The following is a 13,832-nucleotide window of genomic DNA, read 5'->3' as shown; positions in this document are numbered from 1 at the left end:
GTTGGGAATAATGTATATGGAGCAGGGTGGGAATAATAGATCCATGCTTTAGGAAAATCATTTTTGTTGCTGAGTGGAAGATGGATTTGGAGTGAAAAAGAGATTTGAAACAGGGAAATAGAATAAGAGATGATTGTAGTAGCTTAGGTTACTAGTGATGAGAGCCAGCACTAGGATACTAACTTTGTGAATAAAAAAAAAAGAGATAAGAGATATTATGAAGATGGATACAAGAAGATTAGGGAATTGATTAGATCTATAGAGTGTGTGAGAGTGAAGATTGAGGATGACAAAAAAATTAAGACGTTAGATGTCTGGAAAGATAATGGCCCCTTTGACAATAACAGGGAAACTCAGAAGATAGATTTGGAAGAAAAAAAAAAGAATATTCTTTGGAAATGTTGAATTTGAAGTACCTACTAGACATCCAGTTCACAATATTTAATAGTTGGTCATGTGGCACGAGAGCTCAATTGTTACTGGAGCAATCTGCTAGTGGCTTCTAGGTGTTATGGAACCACCTGCTAGTGACTTCTGGGGATCTAATTCTGACTGGCTGAACAGATCCCTTCATGTGAGAGGATGATAATGATAAAAGGAGACTGAGAGGCATTTGCATTCTCTGATCTCCTTCCTCTTTCTTCTAGCCTCCTATTTATTTCATTCCCAATTCACTAGCAACATCTGCATCAGTAAAGGCTGAATTCCTTCAAGTGTGTTAAGATTCACAGCTGTGGCAGCTTTTCGAGAATTGACCTGCCCCTTCACACTTAGGCATGGTCCTTAACGCTCAATAAAGAGACTAAGACTAAATATATAGTGCTGAAAATCATCTACATATAGAGATGATAGCTGAATCTATGAAAGATGATGAGGCTATAATGTGAGATAACGCAGAGAGAAAAGACAAGAGGACCATGATAGAACTGAAGGGGGTGGAATGATATAAATGGAAACCCAGCAAGAAAGACTGAGAGAGTAAGATAGGTAGAGGAAAAGCAAGAAAGAACAGCAGTATGTAAATCCAGAAAAAAAGCTATAGGAATTCACCAATAATACAAATTATTTTACTTGGAAATTTTGTAAAGAGTCTTTGTTCTTCCAATGAAATCAATGATTTTAATTCTTGTTCGAGATTGAAATACTAGACTCTACTTCTCAGAACAAAATGAGTGGAAATTGGTAGATCACATATAATGATAAAAAAATGCTGTCTAATATTTTGGTAGAGTCCATCTTTCAAAATGAAAATAACAATTTTGCAAATATTAAAAGAATTTTAGGAAAATAGTAATGAAGACTGGACCTGTGATATCATTGGTATAAAGTTTTCCTGGATGATGATACTCTCTCTACTATCGTAGATTTGGACCTTCTCTATACTAGATGTTGAGAGAGAGAGGGAGAAGGAGGGAGAGAGGGAGACAGACAAAGACAGAGACAGAGAGAGACAGAGATTGATTATAATTGTACACCAATCCCTTACTCTGGGATAGAGTGGCTAAGTATATGGAATCCTTGCCACAGTAAGTGAGCAGTATTCAATGAGCCTGATTAAGCTTTGTAAATGATGAAGTTTTTATACAATAAGACTTGGCAATATCCTAGACAAAGCAATAATAGCAATCAATCACATAATTTAGTGGATGAGAAGAGAAAAAGTTATTTTTCCTTATGCAATTCAAGCAGACACTTTATCTCCTAGAGAATGAGTGAAAGAATGAGGCTTATTAATCAATTACTAATTTTTTTTTCTTCTGATCATTGCTACAAAACATAGTCCCAAAGTGGAAAGAATATTGTGTATACATTGTTATCCTAGGTCTGCTATTTGCTATCTCGGTTTCTTCATTTGTAAAATAAGGAAGCTGGACTAAGTGATCTTTAAGATTCTTTCTATCTCTAACAATTCTGATCAATTCCTTGATGTCACAAAGTAAAACATTTTTATTCTCTATTTTTCCTGCTTTTGAAATTTGAAATTAAAAAATACTATTTATAAGTGTTTGATAAACCAGTGTTAAATGAACAAATTAGTGAAAAATCTAGGATTACAGTGCTATTGGGAAATCCCAGATGAAAACCCTCCCTCTAACAATGAGATGACCATCTTTTCTGCAACTAATAGTCTTAGAGTTTCCTAGAACACTGAGATGTTAATTGATTTGCACAAGGTCACACAGCAGCATGCATCAGAGACAGGACTAGAATATGGATCTCTTGGTTCCAAGTCTAGCTTTCTATCCACTATGCTGTGGCTTGAGATAATAAAAAATTAACCAATATTTTTGCTGAACTGCTTTTTAAGAATTATTTTCTTTTTCTTTATTATAAGAGATACCTTGCTGAAGAGGATAGAAAAAGAAAATGCAATCTGAATTGAAGATGATGTTATATAAAAGCAAAAAAACTAAATATTTTTAAAAGAATTTTAATTGTGTCTAATAGTAACCATCTCTAGAGGAGGAGGAGGGAGAGGAAAAAAGGAGAAAAATTATATAACTTTGTTATATATTTTAAAGGAAGAGCAAGTTGTACACAATAGATTTGTAGTTTCATGTGCAATCATATTTTATTATACTATGTTATAGAAGTGTTTATTTTATTACCATAAGTTAAAAGTAAAAAAAAAATTTAAAAGAATGAACCAACTAAAAGTATAGGAGCTTACTTAAGCAACTTATTTTAGAGCAATCTAAAAGGATATGAGTGACAATCAAGTGTAATTTTCTGATGTATCTCTGTATTCTTTTAAGCCCTCACTTATGAGTAATCCTCTAGGTAAATGTAAGGACACAATCAAACAGTCACTGGGTATGAAAGAAGACAAACTTTTTTTATTAATTTTTAATTAATTTTATAATTATAACATTTTTGACAGTACATATGCATAGGTAATTTTTTACAACATTATCCCTTGTACTCCCTTCTGTTCCGAATTTTTCTCCTCCTTCCCTACACCCCCCTCCCCTAGATGGCAGGCATTCCCATGCATATTAAATACAGACAGAGAATTTAAAATAATTTTTTTAAGGGACGAAAAAAAGAGAATAGAAGCCATCTGTCAGTGAAATAACCTGTGCTTTAATAACAGCAGAATAAAAATTCACCTTAGTTCAAAATGGCAATATGTGAGTTGTTATGTGAATGAACTTATAATTTTGAATATGTGAATATTATGTAAATGAATTTATAATTTTGAATAATGGATAATCAATAGAAAATATTTTGCTCTCAATGCTACAGATTCCTTTTGCAAAAGATTGTGGAAACAAGGAGAAATGCATCTCAGATTTGGCTCTGACTGTATCAACCACAGAAAAAGACTTACTCATTGTTAAGTCTCACAGTGATAAATTTAGCATGGATCTGACCATCCGGAATAAAAAGGACAGTGCCTACAATACCAGGGCCATTGTCCAGGCCTCTCCAAATGTAATTTTTTCAGGAATTGAGGTAATTATTCATGTATTCATTCAACAGCCCTTACTAAATCCCTACTGTACCTACTGTATGAGCATGGTTATGGTTTTAAAAGGAAAAGTGAGTTATCTATCCAATTAACCCATGATGTTGATTAGAGACAGCCAATAAAGAAGATTGGAGAAAAATTTGACTTTATACCCTGTCTTTGATGATACATACAAATTGTGCAAGCATGGAATTTAACAATATTCTCAGCACCTCAAGGTTTCTAAAATTGTAAGGTACAGAAGAGTAGTTGATTTGCATAGATGGAGAGAGTTTCTACACAGAGAGTTTTCTATACTGATATAATATATTTAGAAATGTGGGGGGGAAAAGCCATATAAAGAACAGATAGATGACTGGGTTTGAAAGTCAAAAAACCTGGGCATCAGGGGCAGCTAGGTGGCAAAGTGGATAGAGTACCAATCCTGAAGTCAGGAGGACCTGAGTTCAAATCTGGTCTCTGACACCCAACACTTCTTAGCTGGTTGACCCTGGGCAAGTCACTTAACCTCAATTGCTTCAGCAAAACAAACAAACAAACAAACAAAAAACCTGCAATCAAGTGCCATTTCAGCCCTTTTCTACTTCTATGTCTTTGGACAAACCACTTAAACTTTTTGGGCCTCAGTTTCCTCACCTCTGAAATGAGAGAAATAGACTAAAATTTTTTTTCATAATGATGAATAAAGTATTATTTTTAATGGAAGTATGCTATTTGTCTTCCTGGTAAGATTAATGGTGAAACAAGAGGATGATCATCAGCATTATTCAGTATTATATTGGAAATCCTATCAATAGCAATAAGAGGGGAGAAAAAGGAATTAGAATAGAAGAAGAGAGAATAAAATTCTTTCTTTTTGCAGATGACATGATGATATATTTAGAAAACTCCAAAGACTCAACTAAAAAGTTAGCTAAAACTATTGATAATTTTAGAAAAGTAGCAAGATATAAAATAAAGTCACATAAATAATTAGTATTCCTATGTATTACAAACAAAACCCTACAATATGAGAGAATAAGAATCATATTTAAGTAATTTTAGATTATATAAACACCTGGGAGTACACTAGAAAAACCAATCTAGGAACTATATAAACAAAAATATAAAAAACTCTTTATACAAGTAAAATCACATTTAAATAACTTGGAAAATATTAATTTGTTCAATGATAGGCAAGGACAATAATAAATATGGAAATTTTACTTAAATTAACTTATATATTCAACATCATTCCAATTAAATTACCAAAAATATTTTTCAGAACTAGAAAAAATAACAAAATTAATTTGGATGAACAAAAAGTCAAGATTTTCAAAGAAGTAATAAAAAATGTAAAGAAAGGAATTTAGCAGTGCCAAATCTTAAATTATATTATAAGATAGTAATTATCAAAACTATCTGATACTGTCTAAGAAATAAAAAGATAAATCAATGAGAAAGAGTAGACATACTATTAACAGCTAGAAATAAATAAATAACCTTGCATTTGACAAATATAAAGATAAGATTTGGAGATAAAAATTCATTATTCGGTAAAAAAAAAAAAAAAAAAGTTGGGAAAACTATAAAATAGTATGGCAGAAACTGGGCATAAACCAATACCAAAATTTACCAAAATAAGATCAAAATGGATGTATGGCCTAGATACAAAGAAAGATAATAGAAGAAAAGTAGAAGGAGATGGAACATTATTTATCAGACTTAAGAACAGATGAATTTATCTGTTTCCATAAAGCAAGGTTAGGTGTAAAATGAATGATTTTGATTACATCAAAGTAGATCATCATGTATTAAAAACAAAAAAACAAAAAAACAAAACAAAAAAAAAAACGTACCTGAGATCACAAAGAAAGCAGAAAAATTGGGGGAAATTTTTATTGACAATTTCTCAAATAAAGGTCTCATATCTCAAATAAAAAAGAACTTTTGTGAAATCTCTCAGAACACAAGTCATTTCCTAATTGATACATAGCCAAAGGATATGAACAAAGATATCAAAGCCATATATAGTCATGTGAAAATTTTTTCTAAATTATTACAATTGTTTTGTTTTAGACTGTTTAAAATAACTAGATAGTACAAAATTGGAATACTGAGTGGTGTAAGACTTGATGAATTGGTAGATTTAGAAAATTGTAATAAAATTTGGACTTATAGAGGATGATGTATATATGTGTATATGTGTATGTGTACATATATTTCAATGTATATGTATATTTGTGTATGATTATAGAACATTTATATGTGTGTATGTGTGTATAAATATGAGTTCATATATATGTATCTATAAATATATCTCCATGTAATTGTAGCCTCTTGGGGGGAAGGTGGGGAGGGAGGAAAAGAATAAAGTAAAAAAATGCAAAGCAGAGAACAAAAGAAAACTTGCAAGGAAGCAAAGAAAAAATGGACAGCTCTAACCACACTGGGTAGTATTTATTATATAGGATTTCTTTAAACAAAAATCTATTTTTTCATATTTTGAACCCTCTCTTAGGTTCTATTGTGAACATAGAAATTTTTTCTGATTTTTAAAATTTTTCTATTTAATATTTAAATCTTAAAGTTAAAAAAATAAAGCATTATTGATTAGAGAAATACAAATTAAAACAACTTTGACATATTTTATATCTATCGGATTGGCTAAAATCATTGAAAGAGAAAGTGATACATTTTGAAGGGATGTAGAAAAACTGGGACACTAATCCATTGTTGGTAGAATTGAGAACTGATCAAGGCATTTTGGAGAGTTATGTGGAATTAATGTCAAAGAGTTATTCAGTTATCCACACCCTTTGAACCAGCCGTACCACTCCTTGATTTATTTCCAAAGATAATTTAGGAAAAAGGAAAAGAACATATGTATCTTAAAATATAATCTCTTTGTAGTGTCAGGAAATTGCAAGAATGCCCATCAATTGGGGAATGGCAGAACAAATTATGGTATATGATTGGGACAGTATACTACTGTGCTTATAGTATTCAATAATGTGCTATAAGAAATGATGAGTTCTGGGGCAGCTAGGTGGTATAGTGAATAGAGCACCAGCCCTGAAGTCAGGAGGAACTGAGTTCAAATTTTACCTTAGCCGCTTAACATTTCCTAGCTGTGTGACCCTGGGCAAGTCACTTAACCTCAATTGCCTCAGGGGGAAAAAAAGATAAGTTCAATGACCTTAGAAAAACCTGGAAAAATTTACCCAAAATAGTGAAGAGTGAAATGAGTAGAACTAAGAGAACATTATATTCAGTAGTAGCAATATTGTTTTCAGAATGACTTTGAGAGAAAGCCATTTAGACTGTTACAAATACTTAACTCCAAAGTGGATGCATATGAATTGAAGAAGTTATCTGCTTTCAGAGAAACAACAGATAAATAGAAGTATGTATAAAATAATTTTACATGTGTATGTATGTATATGTGTGTGTTTATTTGTCTAATGGTAGCCATCTACAGGGCTGGAGGTGGGGAAGAAGAAAAATAAATTACACAATAATTTAATTGTGTATTTAAAAAGAAATGGCTAATTATACAAAATTGATTTGCAGAGTCATATGTAATCATCATTTTTATTATTCTATGTTAAGGAAGTGCTTGTTTTATTCTATAAATTTAAAATTAATAATGATGATGAATAAAGAAGAAAATAGTAGAGGATAATATTAAGATGCTAAGGAAAGAGGCATTAAAATGAGCCAAAAGACCCCAATTTAGCTTGTGGAGTGAGGATGTATTATAAGATTCCTGAGAAGAAAAGTTTGGAAATATGTTTTGATTTGATGAAGATCAAGTAGAGTTTGGATAACAGGAACTATTATAGTTGTATATATAGCTGTAAAGAATCTCAATTGTAGCCAAGTTCACTTGTGGAGGATTAAATGAAGGCATAAAATAGTCATCTCTAATCTCTTCTTCCCCTACTCTTTTCCAAAGGAGAGTTTTATTCCTGCCTGGAGGGGAAGCAGGAAGTTGGAAACAGAGTCCATTCTGCTCTCCAAAGAAAGAGGAAGGGTACTGAACTAGAATTATCTCTGTCTATTCCCTTAAATAGTATTAGTCTCTAGGATATGATCAAGTTCAATTTAATTTCTGATCATTGTCATTATTGAGAGGAAAAAGGATCCCAAATTCTATATCCATCCCTTTTTCATCACATATTAATTTCACAATGAATGCACATAGTGAATAGCAAAGAAATTCATTTGTCCAAATCATCACAAAAGAGAAATCTGAGTAAGTATACTTAGGAGAATATACATCAGAAAATGCAGAGTGAAGGAGCTCTCCCTTTGGAAATGAGATAACTCAACTCAATAAAGAGAAAGCATTTTCTATGTCATTGAAGGAGTAGTTCCCTGAGGTCCCTAGAATAGGGACATGGTGGAAGTAATGAGGTTTAGATTTGGGGAACCCAAATGAAATTAGGGTTTCTGGTGGTCAGGAAGTTAAATGAGGTCTACTGGCAGGTTCGGGGTTCAGGGTAGGTTTTGGCGCAAGGGTAGGGAGTTTTGGGGACTCCCTTCTGGCAGCGCAAGAAATTCTCTGTAAAGGAATTTACAGGTTTGACAACCTAAATTGATAAAAAGAGGTTTATTATGGGGATTGGAAGTAATGTTAAAGTCTGGTTAACGAAATAGGTGAGGGTAAAGAGAATATGGCACTGGAAAGAGTATTTCAGTGGGCGAAAGAGTATTTCAGTGGGCAGAAAGACCTGGAAGTAAAGGGAACTGCCAAGGTCCATCTACAAAGAACTTAGTTGATAGAAGCTCATTATATTGCTTGTCTTGGTGAGGGTTGGGAAACCGAGCAGATCATCATAATGGGGACTGGGAGAGCCCAAGTTGGCTCAGATTGATGGGGTCTGGGATAAGCCTGGATCTCCTATTGGAATTCAAAGGGATGCTTTTGACCAGGATTTGTGAAATCAAAGGTCCTGGCATCCCGGATGGGGTTGGGAATTAGAAAGGAATCACAATTCAATAGGAAATACAGTTTCTTAAAGGGACCACAACCCATTTCAGAAGGTGCCAGCTCCTTTCATGCCTTTCCAGAGGCTTCAGCAACCTGAGGTGGGGTTGGATTCTTTTATCTTCTCTCTTGCATCTAGAAGCTTTCAAAATAACTCAAAATTTGGGAAAAAATCTGAAGAAAACTCAAAGCTGCCAGAAGAGACTGATGGTCTCTCTTATTCTTGACAACCCTGCCCCATCCTTCACACAGGGCAGAGCATTCATGTCCACTAACAAAGAGAACAAACACTCCATCAAATGTATTTTGGGACAATGATTACATAGGGGATGCTATCAACATTATTGGGTGACTTTCTGCAGCTATTCAGCAGAATATTCAAGGATAGGAAGGTTTTGTTGTAGAGAGGAAAAAGAATTGTTTAAGAGGAATAAGGAATAGAGAGAAAGGAGTAATAAGAAATTATGATGAAAGAAAGGCATTTCAGAGTTCTTGATTATGGAAATGGGACACTTGAGAGAGATGTCAAGATCATAATGTTAAAATTGAAGTGGCATAGAATACACTATGGAGCTTAAGTAGATTGAAAAACAGGGTAATTAGAGTAACCAAAAAAAAAATATGATGATGTCCCCTAATACAAAACCAGAAGTTAGGGCAAAGAAAGAAGCTATATCTGGTACTGAACTCATTGAGGAAGGAGGGAAAATGTCCTGGAGATAGAAAGTAGCCGCCAGGATTTAAATTGGGTAATCTGAACAGAAGCTTCAGTCACAGTTAAGGGGATAGATGAGGATAATAATTATGCAAGAGAGATTGAAGAACAGCCATCTGGCAGGAGACAAAAGATATTAGAGAAAGGTAATCCCTAATCCCCAAAACACTTCATTCAACACCCTCTTCTGCACCACTTACTAAACTCAGACAAGACTGAATAAACCAAATTACAGTTTTGCAAGACAACTCCACTTTGCTACTCCCTCTTCCTTTTGCCTCAAAAAACTAAAGGCAGAAGCTTCCTGTGGCTGGTACAGCAGTACAGAGGTCTATTTTCTGCATCAGAATTCTGCCAGAAAATTAAAACCAGAGGAAGCTGGAGCAGGAAGCCAATGTATATAGATATGTGTTCTCTACTAAGTGTAAAGGAAAGAGCAAACAGCTTCTCCCCCTAGAAGCCACTTGAGGGAGAGATTGTGGCTGGTGAAATATTAATCGCCCCATTGTGGGATAAGACTGAGATGACTTTGTGTTCTAGCACCCCCAAGGAAACTTCAAAGAAAGAACAATGAGTCAAAAAAGCAAACTATAGAGAAATATAGAGAGTAATGCCTGAAATTACCAAAGATTTAGGAAAAAAAATCATAAAAATCTTGAGTCTAAGAAGATAAACTAGGAGGGAAAAAAGTAAAAACAGTAGTGAATCAGCTAAGTCAGTCCAGACATCTTTTAATAATTACTTCAAGACAAAGAAAAGTAAATCAGAATAAAGAAGGAGACCTTGTAGATTTCTAAGAGAATATGAAAACAAAACAAGATGTTCCTCAATGATTTAAAAGAAAAACAAGAATTTTTAATGCAAAATTCATGACCTACATAGCAGAAATCATTGGCAAAATAGAAAAACTTGAATGGATGGTGGCAAATCTCACCAAAGAAACAAAAGAAAGAAAAATTGCAAATGCAAATTCACAATAATAAATGATCTGGAAGAAGAGAACAAAAAGTTAAAAGAAAGAATCATCTAGAATAATCTTCATATAAGCAAAATATACACAAAGAAACAATTTAAGAATTATGGATCTCCCAGAACACAAACCAAAAGAAACCTAAACACCATAATGTTAGAAAACTACCCAGAACTTTCAAAAACAGAAAACAAAGTGCCAATCAAAAGAATAACAGACTACTTCCAGGAAAAAAAAAAAAAAAAAAACACCACTGCAAATTCCAGGATGAAAAGTGATTAAACTTAACAATTCCAAAGGCAAGCAATACATACTGTAACTATAACTATTCAAACAAACTTTCAAATGCAAAAGAAAAGAAATTCTAATAATTTTGAACTATTCTGCACCCACCGGAAACCACAGGAGATGATGGAATATGTTCCTAAGAGCAAATGAGATCAGGTATGCAACAAAAATGGCATAACCCTACAAATTTGAGCTTAATGCATAAAAAGATGGACATTTTTTTTTATAGGAGGCATTCAAAGCATTCCCAGGAAGAAAACCTGAAACCTGACTTGAAAAATTTAATTGTTTTTCAAAAATTTCAGACAACACAAATACCAAAAAAAAAAAAAAAAAAAAAAAAAAAAAAAAAAAAAAAGGTACAAGGACATATAATAAATACATTATTTATTTTAAAAATTTTAAAATATTTATTCAAAAAATAAAATGATAAAGACTATTAAGAGATTTCTTTCTAAATGCACACAAAGAAACGAGAGGGTGAAAGAAAGGAAATAGAAGTGATGGTGGAGAAACAGGCCTGAAACATCATGGATTAAAGTTCACAACTCTTCTTTTGGTGAATAATTCAGTGTTTTTGTGGGACTAAATTAAATAATGGAAGGGCACATAAAAGAGAGAAGGTGAAAAATCAATATTAACAATGAAGGAAAAATAATACTTGTATCTATGTGATAATGGAAAATAGGGAAGCAAATGCAAAGATTGAAATGGGAGTAAAAAAAAAGGGGAAATCTTGTGTCAGGGATGTCATTTTTCAGTGCTCCCCTAGAAGAAGAAAAGTATTCCCTAAAGACAACAAGTATAATCTTCAGGGATTTGTTAGAGAAAGTTCTCATTCTATCTCCATAGAAGAATCAAAGTGAAATTGTGATCATTTTTAAAAAGATGTTAATAAAAACTTATTTTAAAAAATAAATCTATTTTCTGTTTTCATCACTGACATTTTTCTCAATTTACTATAGAACATAACAGTTGTAGGACAAAGAAAGCCTGGGGAAAAACTGTTACAGCTATTATTTATTTTGCATTCAGTTCAGAATTTGAATTCCAAATAGATAACAGAAATATATTGAGGAGTAAAAATAAAAAATAAAAAAACAAAAACAAAAACAAAAAACAGTGCCTTTCTCATTTCAAGGGGTAAAATGAATATATACATAATATGTGTTTATATAAATGTATACATATATGTAATATGTATATTATACATAAATTTTATTCTAACTTTCTTTGGAAAAGAAAACATTTATAAATTTATTATTTGTGTTATTTAATTCATTCTTAATCAAGGCAAAAGTATGAACTTAGTTAAAATCTTGGTGTGTTATTATTTTAAATAAAAATAGTGGGCAGGAGAAAAAAAATATTTTGTGTTATTCCCCATATATCCCTTTACATTGAACCTGATTTTTTAACTCAAGCAATGGCTGTGACCAAGAGCAATGATTGTCTGACAGTGGCTATCACTCACCAAGCTCATTTTTTTTTTTAACATGTGCTTTTTTTACTAGGGTATTCAAAAAGACAGCTGTGAATCCAATCAGAATATCACATGCAAAGTTGGCTATCCTTTCCTGAAAAGAGGAGAAGAGGTGAGCAGATTATGGAAGCTTCATCTAACAATCTGTATATGAAAGTTGGTATGTTCCATGTCATTTGTGTGATTGTGCTTGACAGTCCAAATGTAATGGAAGGAAAAAGGAAAAGAAATTCGCAGGCAGGTTTGCTCAGAAAACTTGAAATCCTCAATGCTTTATCTCAAATATTAATTATTAAGATCCAAAAACAGATTCTTTCAAATGAATATTCAGTCGAACATGTATATATATACATATATATATATGTATGTATGTATATATAAAGTTATTAGGCAAAATGGGGTGCTATTGGCAAATATTGGCTATAAAAAAAGAGAATTTCAAATGAAAACCATTGGCCAAGACTGTGGAAAAAAACAAATGGGTTTGCCTGGAATTTTGGCTCTTAAGATAAACTTGAAATCCAATTGGATTAAAGGTAGTCATCTTTTTTGTTTGTTTGTTTCTTGATATAATTCATACTTAAAAAATAGAGAATATACTATTTACATAAAAGAGAATTGTCTTTCCAACATAATTGGTAGATGTTATTTGTAAAAATTAAAGTGTATATCAGAAATAGCTCCTTTTTTTAATTTTTGTATGTGTGTTTTTATTGAAACTTGCATTTAATTCTAAAATGCTTGGTCAGGTCATCTACTGACTACAGAGTTAGAAAGAGAGATGTTTAACTAATCAAAATGCCATACATGATTAACAAAAAATGTTACCTTACTTGAACTTAAAAAAATGATGGAGGGGGGGGGGAAGTTACTACCCTATAAGTTACATTCCACATCTATTTTTCCTGTACTTTTTTTTTTTAGAACAAAAAATATTCATTCTAAATAGACAATAAACTAATGGTCTGATAGACAAATAGCTGAAAAAAAAAGAACTGTGGAATGGGCAAAACCACAAAACTTTGGTAAAGGCTTTCAGCTAGCTGACTAATATGGCAAAAAAGATCTCTGAGGCTTTTTCCAAAATTACATGTGGCAAAATGAAAAAGAGAATCAACACATTGACAAAAATTTCCCTCTTAGCCGTCCCCCAAAATGTACAAAAAAATCTACTCCATTTTATTCTTTTTTTTTTTTTTCCTGAGGCAGTTGGGGTCAAGTGACTTGCCCAGGGTCACACAGCTAGGAAATGTCAAGTGTCTTGAGATCACATTTGAACTCAGGATCTCCTGACTTGAGAGATGGTTCTCTATACACTGTGCCACTTAGCTGCCCCTATTCTTTTTCTTATACTCTTTAGCACATGCATGTTTGTGTATACATTATATTTCATCTTAATTCCTACCTATTCATGATACTTCATATGTTTATGGGAAAGAATATCAAATGGAGTATATCCATTCAGTATATCAATATCTATTATATGCTTATGCCTGAAAGTATTATGGTGCTTTTATTTTCTATACAATAACTATTTTAAATACAGTGACATATTGGTATATGTATTATGGTAAATATATATTTACAATATATAGCATATGAGTATTGTAATATGTTCTGCTATAAAATGACAATTCTTAAACTTCCTTGCATTTTTTAGTTTGAGTGGATTAATTTGTATAAGCTGAATATTGTTGTCAAAGCCAAATTTTTTTGTTATTCCTTTATTTAACCTAAATATCTTTTTATTACAGATATCTTTTAAAATACTCTTTCAATTTAATATTTCCTACCTTATGGAAAATGTGACCATTCACCTAAGTGTAACAAGGTTAGTTTATTTTCTTTTTCCACATTAATACTTGGATTCAGGGAAATCATTTAGGCTTTGTTTTTATTTTTTTGTCCATATGTGTGATAATGTTATTTTAC

At 32.3% G+C, this 13,832-nt stretch overlaps 1 protein-coding gene across 1 annotated transcript in view; it reads left to right on the top strand.

The window, feature by feature from the left end:
• Nucleotides 1–13,832, top strand: part of ITGA1 (integrin subunit alpha 1) — a 189,584-nt gene that overhangs the window by 151,900 nt on the left and 23,852 nt on the right. The window contains exons 19-21 of the mRNA XM_074282545.1: nt 3,247–3,456; nt 11,932–12,012; nt 13,655–13,731. Coding sequence (XP_074138646.1) covers nt 3,247–3,456; nt 11,932–12,012; nt 13,655–13,731 — 368 coding nt within the window. The remainder of the gene's footprint in view (nt 1–3,246; nt 3,457–11,931; nt 12,013–13,654; nt 13,732–13,832) is intronic.

The sequence above is a fragment of the Sminthopsis crassicaudata genome, chromosome 1 (genome assembly GCF_048593235.1).
Source record: "Sminthopsis crassicaudata isolate SCR6 chromosome 1, ASM4859323v1, whole genome shotgun sequence".
NCBI classification, from domain to species: domain Eukaryota; kingdom Metazoa; phylum Chordata; class Mammalia; order Dasyuromorphia; family Dasyuridae; genus Sminthopsis; species Sminthopsis crassicaudata.
The sequence above is the reverse complement of the archived record's forward strand: the minus strand, read 5'-3'. Positions and strand labels throughout refer to the sequence as shown.